Here is a 15,439-nt window from a genome sequence, read left to right as displayed (position 1 = left end):
TGTGTGTGTGTGTGTGTGTCAGGGAGAGGACACACTGAGCTGAACTAATGACTTGTGACTGAAAACAAGGGAGGAGCAAACAGTGTAAACCTGAGTGTTGCAGCAGCAGCAGCAGCAGAGTCACTGTGGAGTTAAAAGGAGGCAAACCTCGTGTTTCCTGCAGCAGCCTGCAGTCAGCTCAGTCTGCACACTTCCACTGAAGAAGATTCAACATTTAATCTGAGAAATCAAGAGCGAAGCAGCGCGGTTTCAACTTTACCTCTTCTGTCCTGTCCTGTCTGCTCTTTACGTCCCGGAAACTCGGATAAAGGACCGAGAGAGAGCTGAAAGAAGCATGTTTTCCTTCATGTTTCTTCTCCTCCATGTCCCACATGCGCTGTTATCGTCAACACGTAAGTTACCAAACTTCAACTGACTGACACAAACTACTGAACGCGTTTCTGCTCTTGCAAACCTCACTGAGGTATGGAGGGTTATTAGTGCCACCTTAAAGCAGCAGAGTTATCTAAGGATGTTTTCCAAAGAGTTTGGGGTATCAAAACTAACAAAACGAGATGTGATTAACTAATTTAAAATCAGAACAAAACACAGGCTCAATTTTTCACGTTTCATAACCATAAATGTTATTTATAATATTTATGCTATTGCTGTGTTTATCGTGACTGTACATACTATTTTATTTTGACCTGTAAAACACACAGTGTTTTTTAAAAGCGCTATACAAGTTAAGTTTCTTATTATTTATAATAACAATAAGAAGAATAATAGTAGTAATATCTGCCCAGGTGTTTTTATCACCCCACCTATAATCATTTGTAATAATCATAGTAGTAATACTACTAATAATAATAACAATAATAATAATAATGAAATGCAGCAAATAAATACATTTTCAAGAAGTTCCCATGCTTATTAGTCGAAGGCAATATGGGAAAAAATCACAGTATAATTAATTTAATCACTAACATGCACGAAATTAAGTGTTTTATGGTTAAAATTTTCTGGCAGGGACTCCTAAACCCCACATTTCATATATGTCCTCCTTAATGGGTAAACAAAATCTATCCCTTCAGCCTAATACATTTAGACATACAGTATTAAGAGTGAAATCTACCATCAACAGTATCGCAGAATTTGGACTACTAATAAATATTTATTGTCTTGTGGACCCTTGTGTTTATTTATGGGGACTATTTGTAGAATATTATTAAAAAAGTTTTCTGTCAACAGAAACAAAAGATTGCCAAATTGTAGCATTCTCCACTAAAATATGCAGCGACATTACATGAATATGAGAGTAATGATTTGATGTGATTGTATACTTAATGCTGGATTAGACCGACAGTAAGACCTATCAGACATGGTGCTGATGTAACTGATGAGACAAATTGAAATAAATGATGTTCATCAGCTCAGTTGCAAGAAGGAAATTTAGAAAAGATAACAATATTCCAAGTTATTACCATGAAGAGATTTACAATCATTACACTGACAAAAATATCTGTGAGTAGCTTCTACATGTGGAAAGTAGAACACGTTATTTTTCTCATGTATATTTCATACCTAACCTTGTGATTTCTATTGAATCCCACCCACTGAGGCCCAAAGGTCAATCCTTAACGATTCCTACATGTAGACACAGTTTCATTCTCTGTACATTCGTCTTCATATTTGATGCTACTGAGTCTGGAAACAGCGCAATGACACATATGCTGAAAAGCTTGTCCACCGCCCACCTGGAGCACGGTTAATAAAACTCTATACATGAACCCTCATATCTCTGAGAAGAAGGAGCCCAGTGGTAACATTCAAACACACAGCAGAGCGTTTCTCATGGGCATCAATCATAAAGGCGAACTTAAAGTCTCAAAGCGGTCCTGGTATGGAAAAGCATTCAAGGATTTTACTGACAAACCAGGGTGACCCTTTGACTGATCCTACTGAAGCCCCATAAATCCACTTCATTACTGGGTCATAAATATGTGCTGAGCTCCTGCTCTGTTGTGGTGCAATGCTGCTGCACTCCTCCTCTGCACATAAACATAAAGTTTTGTTACGGTTGGTGAGAGATTTGGAGACACTGTGTGTTTAATGCTGAAACAAATCAAACTAGACACACCAACAGCTGCTTAGCACCTAATGCATGTTACTAAGGAGTCTCAGATCAATGAAAATTGAAGGTTGAGAGTGGGCTGAAAACTAAAATGTATATGATATATGATATATTCCAACTTATTTGGCCTGTACTGGTATATGCACACAGTTTTTTCCACCTAACTGTTGAAAACATCCACTCTCCTGTAGTTCAATAAACATATTATTATACCGACTCTTGTCCTAATTGCCCACTTACAGACGCAGACATAAAATGCTTTTGAAAGTGTACACATTCACCGGACAAAATAAGAAAACTAACTAAAACTAAGGTATTAGGTGCAGTTGGTGCTTACAAAAAATATAAAAAAGTAGTGGACTTCTGCAAATTGTCAGCACTTATGTAGCACAGACTGCAAAAACCTACAAAAAACATGACCAAACAAATTGACATTCAATAATTAGTAGAATTAGTGCTGAAGTGATTGGCTGATCAAACATGTAGTAATTGAAAGAGAATACAATTACTTTTATGATTGACTGATCATTTATTTCAGTCGTCAAACAAAAAAAATCCAACACATTTGCGGCTCTTTTCCCATTTTTATGTTCTCGTAATAATGTTTTTGGGTTTGGGATATTTTTTTCTGACAAAAAAAAGTATTTGAAAGTCTTCACCTAGGGCTCTGCGAACTTGTAATGGCCATTTTTCACTAATAAAGCATGCCATGAAAAAAAGTCAAGGCGTATAAGAGGAGACTACGGTTCCAGAGAAACTAATTTTGTGGTATGAAATGTTATCATACCGTGTACATTTTGCTCATTTGTAGTATAGAAAAAAAATATGGAAATATGTGGTCATTCCTTTCAGGGTCACTGTAACTGGTAACAAGTCATTTTGTAATATGGTGAAAACTGATATTTTCTGAGATGATTATCATACCATGAAAAACTCATACTTCTGCAACCATAGGTAGAAAAGCAGTGTGTTTTTAGTACTAGCTTGTCTTCAAAAAAGTGTTTGTGTGTGTTTCCACCTCCCAGATGTAGCAGTGATCTCCCCTCAGGATCCCGTCCTGCGTATCGGCTCCAGTCTGACAGCCACGTGCACGCTGAGCCCCGAGCTCGGCCTCCACGCCGGCTCGTTGTACTGGACACTGAACGGGATGAGTCTGTCCAGCAGCACCTACAGCGTGGTGAGCCCCGACGTCCTGAGCGTCACCCTTCACAACCTCAACGGCTCCCAGCAGCAGTCTGGAGACAACCTGGTGTGTCACGGAGCAGATGGACACGTCCTGGCCGGTTCATGTCTCTACGTGGGCAGTAAGTGGAAGCTTCTCTGTCACAAAGCCTGAGAATGAATATTTGTTTAGCACCGTGGATTTATAAAAGACACTTGTTTAAGACAAAAAAGATGATCTATAAAATCATGAAAATATGGAAATCATAAGGATGGTTTTGCTCTCAATTAGTGTTATCCCACCACTTTAAAATAATTTGTGAAATTCTGTACAAAATCATAATTAATAACATAAATATCTTATTTTGGACACAGATGTTGTGCTGTTGTTTATCTATTTGGGGAACTGTGGCATAAAAACCTGTTGCTGTGATCTGTTTTTATTTTTAGTTCTACATAAAAGCCATTTTCCGTCTGTAATGCTTTAAGTCTGTTGTGTAACCAGCTTTTTCATGCATTGGCTTACTGGAGTGAATGCTTCAAAATTGGCCTTATGTTCTCTCTAATACATTTCAGGATAAAATAATATTTAATTTGACATCATTCTTTATTCAACTCCATGTTTTTTACTTGATGTCAGCATCTTAATTTTTTTTTTTTGCTTCTTATCCTTTAATATAGTTTTTTATATTTATTATTTTATATACTTTTTATGTATTTAGACCTCTTTTATTATTTCTTGTGTTTTTTAACAAGGTACTGAGCTGTTGGAAACCTTAATTTCCCTTTGGGATTAATAGTGTCTATCTGTCTATTTATCTATCTATCTATCTTATTGTGTTTTTTCCTCCAGGGCCTCCAGAAAAGCCAGTCAACATTACGTGTTGGTCTCGCAACACGAAGGACTTGCGCTGCAAGTGGAGCCCGGGCGGGCGGGGTGAGACCCACGTCCAAACCAAATACACCCTCAAGTACAAATTGAGGTGAGCGACCCAGACCTGCTGCAGCTCACAGGTGATCACCTCGCCAGACACCATTCAGGTAGACTAGCAATGAATGCATTAGTGCAGCGTACAGTTAATTAACTGCAACACAGACTCCACCCAGAGGCTGCAGTGTGTTGCTGTGCTCATGTCCGAACTGCTGAAGCTGCATTTGGTAATTTTTATCAAACAGGTTTTTGTCATATTTGTTGAAACTATCACTACATCCTGACAGTAGTACACAATGCAGAAAATCCTAAAAAAAAAACAGACATCATGTCCTTCCGCCTCCTCATAATGCTTCTAATGGCTGAATGAAAACAACCAGTCACAGCCGAGGAATCTTTAATGCCGCTACTCGTGAAATATGGTTAAACTATAAAACTAGGCAGTGGAGATCAAATATGAATCAAGACTCTGTTCATGCATTGCCTATTTATCAACTCAATATTTTTTTCAGGAATATATTTTACTGGACTGTTTAGCTATAAAATGAGAAAGTTTGTGACCCAGTTCCCATGTTGGAAACATAAGACTGCAAAAATAATGGACAAAGGTACGTCACCCATTGGTTTTCTGTTTTGAAGTCTCCATTTTGGCATTTTGCTTTCACCATCTTGTTTTTTTTTTTTTTTGGAACCTGTCACTCAACTGGCCCTGTCTTGAATATACATAACTGTGCGCCTTAATAATAATTATTATTTTTTTAATTCCTTGTACAGTTGTTGTAAGTGTGGAAATTAGCTCTACAGACCAAAAAGACCAGGCTTTAAACATGTTTACTCTGATGTAAAGTTGGGCATTTTAACATGGGTGTGGCCATTTGATCAACTCCAGTTTTTGGCACATATGCATTGACTTCAGTTTTCAGCCTTGATGGTTGACACTTTGTTATAAAGGGTCCAAATGAAAAGTCACAAATAAAAATAATAAATAAAAATACAACAAAGGAAAGGAAAGAGTCAAAATGAAGCACTGCCCACTGGTCGGGTCACAAAATTTCTTATTTTACAGATAAACAGAGCACTAAAATAGGTTTATAAAACAATTTGAGGGAGAAATTGACAATGCAGTAACAGAATCTTGTGTCATATTTGACTATTCGCTGCCTAGTTCACATGCAGTGATTGACAGCTGCGTAAGACGCTCTTCTGCTTTGATTTTTTATTTCGTTCGATCCATTTTTGCAAATACCACTAGAAGCATTACGAGCAGGCAAATGGACATGTTTGTTTGCTTTTACAGATTATCTGCTTCATGTACTACTGATATAGTTAAAGTTTCAGCAAAAACAAACAAAAAAAAGTTATTTTATATAGGTTACCAGCTGTAGCTTTAGAAATAGTCAGTCTGTCTCTTTAGAAACAAACATCAGAGTTTATTTTAGTCATTATTTTTTCTTCTGTTCAGGTGGTACGGGAGAGAAAAGGAGTGTGAAATTTACAGCACAGGGAAGCAGCAATACTCCTGCTACATCCCCCGCAACCTCGCCCTCTTCACCCCGTATGAGATCTGGGTGGAGGCGGCCAATCAGCTGGGCTCTGCCACCTCTGACATCACCACTCTGGACATCCTCGATGTAGGTGGGTAAACAACGATTTTGAGCTCCTGGAGGTTAATTCATATTAGTTTTCTTTCCTCTTATTTCCTGTCCTATGTTTTATTTCTTCTCTTATCCTTTCTGGCCTTTTTATTTCTTTTCCGGTCTTTTTCTTTCCTTTGTTCCATTTGTTTTTCTGCAGATCTCCTGCATATGGCTAACACACTTCTCTAGGGGAGAGGGGGATTTATTTTTATGGTTCGCTCCCTCCAACCCGCCTCTGTAAAAGCATTATGGATTCAGCCTGCAACTCTCAAGGATGAACCGTTTGGTTGTAAAAGTTAACCGCACATCCGATGCTTCTCTGTTAATGGCCTCACAGGTTATTCTGCGAGAAATTTAGGTTATGATGTACGAGCAATAGCAGGTTTATATTACAAATTCTCCAGTGCTAATGTTGCAGTGTTTGTGGCCTCCAGCGAGCGCCACATTTCGAAAGCAGTGTTTATTGTCTGTGACTGGGCATCCTCTCCCTCCATTCATCCTCCCTGCACACTGAGGAGCAGATAACTTGGAGCTGTGAGTGCGTTGGAGGAGAAGGAGGAGTGTTGCCATATGTATGATGCATTGCACTGCTCGATAACAGAAACAATAAGCTGAAAGTATATTTGTACTGGCTTGGTTTTCCTCTCTCCGTTGAGCTCAATGCAATAGAACAAATAAAACTGAAAAACAGCATCACGCACCAGCAGTGAAGGATGTCTGAGGCAGGAGGTAACAAGCAGGAAACACTTTTACAAGTTCTTTAATAAGTTCCTTCCTTTGTCTCTCGTGCTGCCATCCTTTTTATCCTTCCCTTCATCTTCAAAGCACTTGATGTGTTCGCAACCTTTATTGCGGTAGATAAAATGTTTAGTTTATTACTGACTGAGGGAACAGCATGCTCTCTCTACAGACTGACTGCCTGTGAGCCAGTCTCTACAGGAGCGTCTATTTAGTCCAGTATATTCAAAGGAAAATACCTCCACTTCTTCATTGTTGTAATGGCAAGTTAGAAACTTTTATACAAGAATACCCCAATGGGATGGACTCTTTGAAAATTATTTTTGAGACCCTTTAGGTAGTTTAGGTAATTTTTTTTTTTTTTTAATTATTTTATTGTTTTTACACTTCTGTTAAAGGAAACTTAAGTATCTTTAAATACGGATGCTTTTCTCCCATGTTTTTTGTGTCTATGTGACCAGTGGACACAAACATTTTTGAACTTGGTCCAGTATTGAGGACCAATCCTGGACCAATCCTTCAGTATTGGTCCAGTATTGAACGCAGCAGCAAAACAGGCTGCAATGGAATCACTATGGGCAATTGTGCACCGCCAATTTACGACGGCTAAAAGTGCTTTTTGTTGCCACTGACGGGCTCAGGTTTGAAGTGTCTGACAGCATTGCTGAAAGGACTCCTCAGAAAACCGAAACACTTCATTTTTGGTGGTCTGTCTGTTATAGTGACAAAGTCTAACACAAGGAAAAGTCTGGTTACAAGAGGTGACTTGTTGAGTTGGAGAGAAGAGTGCTGGGAAGAGTTTGTTGTTGTGACAAAAGAGAAGTCACGGTTTTAAATTACGTCACACCACTGAGGTACAACAGATGCATAGTTAAATCTGGTCTGCATTTGCCGAAAGCCTCAGTAGCTGTGGATTTTAGCGGATTTCTGGGAGGTGATAGTCCAAGATTTCACAGAGGAATTGTTGATTCAAAACTTCCACATGATCTGCTCAACTTTTGAAGAGTTATGCGATGCAACAACAGCTCTTGTGGCGCCTGCTGCATCATGCCTGAGGGAGCCACTTCCTACTGACAAGCACATAACCATAGCATCATGTGACCTATGAAAGCAAAAAAGTGTTTTCATTGCAGTTTTGTGAAATATGGCATTGTCTTATTGCCTGAAATACCACCTCATTCGAGCGTAAAAACATTTTGCGATAAGTTTTTTTTCTAATTCCATTAGGCGTATATCATATTTGCAATTTTAATTTGTGCAATTGGAGGGTTAATGGAAACTCGTCTAGTGAAAGTGTACCCAAGCGTTTTGTCACCGTTATCACCCAATTAGGATCCAAATAGTGCACCCAAAGAGCACCTGAGGGGACATCATCCCTTTATTTTCAGCACAGTCTGCTGTAACTCTTTAACATTGCAGCTCCAGGTACATTACACACGTGTCACACCCCATAGCTCCCATTGGGTCAAAGAGTGTGTCCCAGCCTCCTCTGAACAGTATTGTTGTAGCTTACTGTATCTAAAAGATTTTCAGTGCCATGACTGAATATTTAGGTGATTTCAACACTGTGGGAAAGTCCCACACTCATAATAACAATCTGAGGCGGTCGGTGGCCAAAACAAGCACTTTTAGTGGACGTTTAAATGACTGTGCACAACTGCCCATAAGGATTACATTACAGAATATTCTGTCTTAATACCGGAACAAATTTTTAAAAAATGTTGCTCCAGTACTTACATAGACACAAAAACATAGGGAAATAGGGGCCAGGATAAAAAAATACTGAACTATTTGTATTTCTTAACTCAATGAAGAATCTGGCAAGTATTTATTCAATGTGTCCTAAAAGATGAGGAGTAAAGTGACTGAGAACAATAATATGAATTACTGTGGAGGAAAGCGTAGTGCAGGGAAAGAAAACTTACCTTGATGGCCAAACAAGGCGAGGAAGTCCACAGCAGCGTCCGGGGTCCAGGTTCAAGGCGTAGCTGAAGAAGATTCAGTTCCTCCCTCCTACTTCAGGGATCAACACACCTCCAGCAAGGCCTTGTTGTCCAGAAAGTTAGAAATTCCAGCCAGTTCTGCAATACAGCTGCTCCGATTACTGTTTTATACATGACTGACCTCTTTGTAGGACAGAGATGTCCAGAAACTGATTTAAACTTCAAATGATCTCCTCCATTTGTCACTCTGACTCCTCTCTGCTCTCCTTCATGCTGCCTTTGTGAATTTGAGGGGTTTTTTTCATCCAGGTGCCACTCATTTTCACCTCCTCCTCTGCTCTGCCACGCCCACTCCCTCAGCCCTGCTCTGCTGTGCAGTAAAGGGGCAGTCTGCTTTTTTTTTTTTGGCTCTAATAAATATGTTTTCAGTGTAGGTTTAATTTTTGTCTAGAGGTCATTTAAAGCTCCCGTATCCTATCTGCCCTGATTACTGTACATCTGCTGTGTACAAACTTTTCAACACTTGTCTTTGTCCATGCAGTGACCACTGACCCTCCTGCCAACGTGCAGGTGAATCGTGTCGGAGACCTCGAGGACCAGCTGACAGTCCGCTGGGCCAGCCCCCCCGAGCTCAAGGACATCCTGTTTCAGGCCAAATATCAGATCCGCTACAGACTGGAGGACAGCACAGAATGGAAGGTGGTCCACTTTATCACAAATGTGCACACTTTCTGTGTAGATATGACACCTCTGAGGCAGCTGTGGAAATATTTGAGGTGCAGCATTGACTGATCCATTAACTATGAATATAAAATTTTCTCCGGCTGCATCTCCAGCCTCTCCTGCATGTGCTTTCATTACAAAGCAAATTAGTCTTGTGTAAAAACCTTGACTGCTGCTCGATTCTTTGCAGGTTTTTAAAGCTGGCTTTCATCCAGAAGTTCAGCAGTGGAGCTTTTAGAGACTTTTACTATTTCAAACTCCATCTTTGACGTTTTCTGCCCACAGCTTCTTTAGATTTTCTTTTTCTCTGCTGTGCAGGTATGACAGTATGTCTTTGAATTCTGGATTGAATGAGAGGATTAAGCAAATAGTGTTTAAATATCCAGAATCCATTCAAAACACAGAGCAAAATCAGTCATTAAAATACATATTTTTTAAAAGACTCAGAAAATATCCCTTTAGTTGTATTTAAGGGACTGTTCATTATTTATCGCAGGAAGTGGGTGGTTGGGGTGCATGATCCTTTTGGGTTCCTTTTTGGTTACATCTCCTGTCTGAAGCTGTTACAACAAACACTGTCAGAAATGTAAAAATCCAATGATCATTTCTTTGACAGCTTTTGGCGATGATAAGTTGTGTAATTTTAGTGTTTTATCAAGGAAGACGGATAGACTAAAAACTTGCAGACGTAATTTGCAGTTAAAACCAAGGTAATTTATCGCAATATATTTAATCGCAGTATTCAGCTAATCGCAACGTTTTAAAACTGCAATATTATTGTATTGTGGCGTAGGTATGGTGATAATATCACATCCAAGGGCTTCTGGCGATTCCCATCCCTAGAAAACATGCATTACAAACTCACCAGTAGGTTTCGGGGTCTGGAGGTTATTTAAAATAAAGATAAAATACAAACATTTAAAGTTGTATGTCTTCTAAGCCTAAATGAAAACACAAAGCCCTTCCCAGGGCTTAGAAAATGATTTAGTACCGCCCCCTCCCCCTTCATTAATAACAAACAGTCCCTAAGGAGGATTTTGAGTCACCTACTGCTGTTTTATTATCATCTCTTTCAATTTGTTCCCTCCAACAGGTGATGGATGATGTTGGTAACCAGACATCATGTCGGCTGGCGGGCCTCCGACCTGGGACTGTCTATTTTGTCCAGGTGAGGTGCAATCCAGTGGGCATCTATGGTTCCAGGAAGCCTGGCATCTGGAGTGACTGGAGCCACCCGGCCGCCGCCTCCACACCCAGCAATGGTGAGTACATTGCAGAGGAAATCTGAATACAAAACAAAACAGTGCGTGTGTTTTCTGGACGTCTTTCCTTTGATAGTCTGTCTCGCGTCTCAAATGGCTTTTAAAAGCTTCTCAAACGTCTGAGATGCCCACAGATCTTGACCATTTGTTCCTTTTTCAAATAATCAACCTTTCATTGCCAATTAAACCCCACAAAAAACAATGTCCTTATCCCTGTTTCAACATCCTGAACAAGCAGATCCAAACCGCATGTGACCCAGGAGAAACCAAACATCAATAGTCGAGATACCTCGATAGAGATCTCCCAGCAGAGGATTAGAGGGAACTGCAAAGAGCCAGGGGGACGTTTTGATAGATTTTTGTCGTTGGCTTCAAAGATTGATCAAGTTAAAAAGCTGGTTGTCTGTCGGCGGCGCACACAGGGCCTATAAAGCTTGAGTGGAAGCAGGTTTGGGAGCAGGAGGAGCAGATAATGAGTTACATAGGTCATGTGGTATTTACTCCCCAGAGGGAGGAAGTCGTTATCGGGCTCTGTTGTTTGCCATAAAGAATTGATTGAGGCAGACGCACGACTTTCAGTAGTCCTCCCTGCCCAGAAATACAAGTACGGTACATCAGTTTAGAAGATAACACAGAGAAACATTTCTCTTTATATGGTCCTTTTTATGTCTCTTTTCGTGAAATTAAGCAACATGAATCATCATAAATGTTCACTGAGAAATTCTGTTTTTACCAGAGAGAGGTGAGAGCTGTGCTTCTGTAAATGTTTCTGTATTAAATTCAAATAACACCCCAGAGCGTTATCTTAGGGTCTAATCTTATATTAAAAAAAGTGCAATATCTATCCGTTGAATTTGGGTAACTTGTTTTTGACATTAGTTATTATTTCTGACATTTTAACAGCTAAACACTGATTACATTGATATAAAAACATCTCTCAGAGGCTGTACTGAAGCACAGTAATAACATCAGCATGCTGACATGCTCACAGTGACTGATGTTAAGGTTAATGTTTCCATCCCAGTTTAGCGTGCTTAGCATGTATTTGCTAATAAGCACAAAGGACAAAATGCAACTGAGGCTCATGGGTATATTCAGTATAAGACAAACTGAAAAGTTGGCACTAGATGAGAAGTCAGGAGATCACCTCTGTTATATGAATGTGTGTCCAAAATTTCATGACAGTCATAGATTGTGTAAAATAATGGACGTAGCTGCTGTGTCGTCACTCGTTGGTTTGCGGACTTTCGTTTTGAAGCCTCAAGTTCGGCAATTCCACAGTCACAATCTTAGATTTTTGGATGAGAGTGCGGAGCTGTGGATGAGCGAAGCGCGGATCTGGCCAAGAAGCCGAGGACGCTATCTGCAGACAGCCTGTCACTCAAATCAGCCCCGCCTTTAATCATGTGTAACTTTAAGCTTAAACAAAATGTTAACTCGAGTTGTATAAAAAAAAAAATCACCCTGCATACAGATGTCATGAATGTTGAAATAAGCTCTAGAGACTAAAACCATGTTTTGTAGCAGCCTGTAAACATGTTTATTTCTGCTGTAAAGTTGGGCATTTTAACATGGGAGTCTATGGAGATTGACTCGCTTTTTGAGCCGGCCTCAAGTGGTCATTCGAGGAACTGCAATTTTTGGCACTAGCGCGTTCGCTTTATTTTTCAGTCCTGTGGTGCCCCTGGATGCCAAACCATCCATGAGATATTTAAGTCTTCACGTTACTTTGTTTCACGAGGTTTATTCGCTTAATATAAGTGATGAGTGATACTGAACTATTTCAATTTAATATATTTTTGTTGCAATTAAAAAAAAACCTAAATATTTCTAAATATTGATCATGTTTAGAAAAAAAATCAATGCACCTAAAGGAAATTTACATGACACCCAATCATAAATTTATTATGGGTGTCTTCTTGTTTTTGGTCAGACTTTTCAAAACTTTAGTTGTTTTTAAACATTTGAAGAGGTTACTCATGTTGCTGCCGTGTTGCATTTTCTTGTCACAGATAAGTGCGTCTTGCTGTATTTTTATCCGCAGGGTGAAAAGGTAGCACCACTCTACCTTTCCTTTCTGTCAAATTCTCACGTTTGATGCTGAAGTGTGTGACAGTGTGCGGCTGCTCTAATGTCACATAGGTTTCCTCAGTCAGGGCTGCTTTTGCAGAAAATTATACTAAAACTGGAAATGTTTTGGAAGTGATGAAGCCATATCATTTTAGTTTTTTTAAAGGGATACCAAATGAGCAGCTTGTAAGTATAACAGCATCGATCACGCAGCAACGATCCGCCTAATGCTTACACAGTATTAGTATTGCACTCCTGAAAAACCAAACTATAATTAAAATTACTATCAGGAATAGTGACCGTGTGCTAATAGACTTGTGTCTCTTACAATCTAAGAGAGCAACAGCTATAGGGTGGAAAGATGTGAACAAACCAAATATAAAGCAATATATTAAGGATTTATCAACATGTGTTGCTTTGAAAAAACTGAAATATATTACAGAAGGAAATAAGGCAGATTTTGGAAAATATTTGTGGGAGCTTTGTGGACTTTTCGAAACAAAATGTTGATAAAGACCAATAAAACCAAAGACGAGAGTGGGGTCGGGCAGTTGGAAATAAGATTATAAAGTGTTTTAACCCATGTAATCTTCAAGTTTTCTGTACATTGTAACTGTTATAACAGCATTTATGTAATTATTTTGCCTTTTCATTTTATGGTACACCGCATTTGCTGCTATTTTATTCATATGTAGTATCAGTTATAATTGAAAACCCCAATAAAGATATTGTTATATATATATAGATATATTGGAATATTTCAAACCATAACAGTTAAGATAAATCAATGATTAATGTATGTGTTTTGAATTTATAATTTTTGAAAAAAAGTGTCAAAAAAGAGAAACCGTGACGATCACATGTATGCTGACATATGACGTGTAAAGCTGCATAATCTATTCACCACCTTGCACTATTAACACCTGTCCTGACTATAACCTTGACGCTGTTCTCTCATCCTCCCTCCTCTCGCATACGTCTTCCTCCCCTCACTCTCTCCTCCTCCTCCTCCTCCCTCCTCCTTTCCTCTCCTCTCCCAGAGCGGCTGCAGAGCGGCTCCTGCGATCCTAAACCCAGCGAGCAGAACTCCACCCTGCGGCGAGAACTCAAGCAGTTCTTCGGCTGGGTGCGCAAGCATGCGTCTGGCTGCAGCGGCATGTCAATCAAACTGTATGATCAGTGGAGGGTGTGGCTGCAGAAATCGCACAAAACGCGCAACCAGGTAGGTAAGCAGAATCTCTCTCATTATCCTCTCCTCACACACACACACACACACACTAAGAGCCACTGCTGCACTGAAGTCCTGAACTGAATTTCTGACCCTGCCTCTGTAATGCCATGTGGTCTTTACAAACACAAAGAGGACTGATTTCTCATGAACTGGCTCTGTGGAGTTTCAGTCAGATCTTTATGATCAGGTAAAATGTGCGGTTTTGACTTTACTGGCCCAGAAGTGGGTAGATGCACTCTGATTTTATTACATGTTTTAACGATGAAGACTTCTGACCTCCAAGCTGATGGCCACAACAAAGAGCACGTAAATGTAATTAACAGGCCGCTCTGTGTGCCTTTTGTTTTCTCTTGGCGTGATGAGCCCCTTTCACCAAAATAACTAGAGCCAAATGGCACGCAGAGTCCCAGCATCCTCTGTGCGTTTATGTGACTTTTGTGAGTTCAGACCCTTCAGCCACATCCTCCGCGCTCAGTCCTTGAACTCACAGAAACCCTCACTCTACCTGACTCAATTAGCTCAGCAGTCTCCGGGTTTTTTGTGCTTTACGGGGCACAAGCTGTCGCCTGAATAATGTCTTTGTTCACAAACCGTGACAGGTTCCCATTGATTACCTTGAGAGAAAGGTAGCAGGGGGGCCGGGGGCGATATGCAGGGAATAAGAAAGAGATGATATAAAGAAAAAAGAGAGGACGTGAGAGAAGCAGCAGCCAGACCGAGCAATTATCCCGATGATTGTAAATTACATGGTTTTTCTTTTTAAATTATCCCACTATGAACCATCTGCTTTTGTCTTTTCAGATTCTACAGGACGATAATTCATAGCAGCGCCGCTCGGCAGCACTGTGGTGTTTAAATTCAAGAACAGCATCAAGAAACACTGACAGATAACTGGCCCCGAGGGTCCCAGCTGTGTGAGAGGTCCAACGCCCCGCCTGAGGGATACTGCAGTGTTTGGTCATAAAGTCCTAACTTGAGTTTAAAGGGCCCGAGTGGAAGATAACTTGAAGTGAGACAATGCAGCCTTTTTCTGCCATTTCCGCTGGCTAAAATTTGTCCCTCAGATCTGTTTACACAAACACAAAAGGGCCCTCAGTAACTGCACTTTTATTCTATAGTAAAGTTATTGTTACAGTTTAGACTTTTTAATAATTTAATGTAAAAAAAAAACAAGTCTTTAATGGTACTTTGATGATATACTAAAGCGTTCCTGAAGTCTCTAAAAAAAAACAGAATTGCAACGGCAGTAACATGGGAACAAAATGTACAAAATGTCCTTAACTCTGCTTTTCCAGGACAAGAAACGTTTTTGTAGTATTTTTGTAAAGCTGGGTTTCTCCAGGTAAATCTAAATGTTTGAAATGAACATTGTTATGGCCTTTAGGATAGTTTATGTCCACATCTCACATTTTAATCAGTAGTCCAATTCAGGCTTTTTGAAAAATGAGGTTTGTTAAATGTTTTCCATATAAAATATTTATCTTTTACACTGAATGTGTGTGCACAGATTTAATATTCAATGTGTGTTAAGTTCATAAATACCAAATATTTGATTTTTCTGCCTGTAGTTTTTGAGATGCTGCCATTTTGGGCAGTCTTTGAGCACTTTTTTGTGGGAAAAAAAATAGAA

The 15,439-nt window shown here is 39.6% G+C and overlaps 1 protein-coding gene across 1 annotated transcript; it reads left to right on the top strand.

Moving 5' to 3' along the window:
- The first annotated feature begins 277 nt into the window (after positions 1-277).
- Positions 278-14,934, top strand: crlf1b (cytokine receptor-like factor 1b). The gene is made up of 8 exons (XM_042483950.1): positions 278-392; positions 3,139-3,417; positions 4,128-4,257; positions 5,668-5,840; positions 9,065-9,222; positions 10,340-10,508; positions 13,619-13,800; positions 14,611-14,934. Exons 1-8 carry the CDS (start codon positions 335-337, stop codon positions 14,632-14,634), a joined length of 1,173 nt encoding a protein of 390 aa, XP_042339884.1. The 5' UTR covers positions 278-334; the 3' UTR covers positions 14,635-14,934.
- Positions 14,935-15,439: the final 505 nt, after the last annotated feature.

The sequence above is a fragment of the Plectropomus leopardus genome, chromosome 3, assembly GCF_008729295.1.
Source record: "Plectropomus leopardus isolate mb chromosome 3, YSFRI_Pleo_2.0, whole genome shotgun sequence".
NCBI classification, from domain to species: domain Eukaryota; kingdom Metazoa; phylum Chordata; class Actinopteri; order Perciformes; family Serranidae; genus Plectropomus; species Plectropomus leopardus.
The sequence above is the reverse complement of the archived record's forward strand: the minus strand, read 5'-3'. Positions and strand labels throughout refer to the sequence as shown.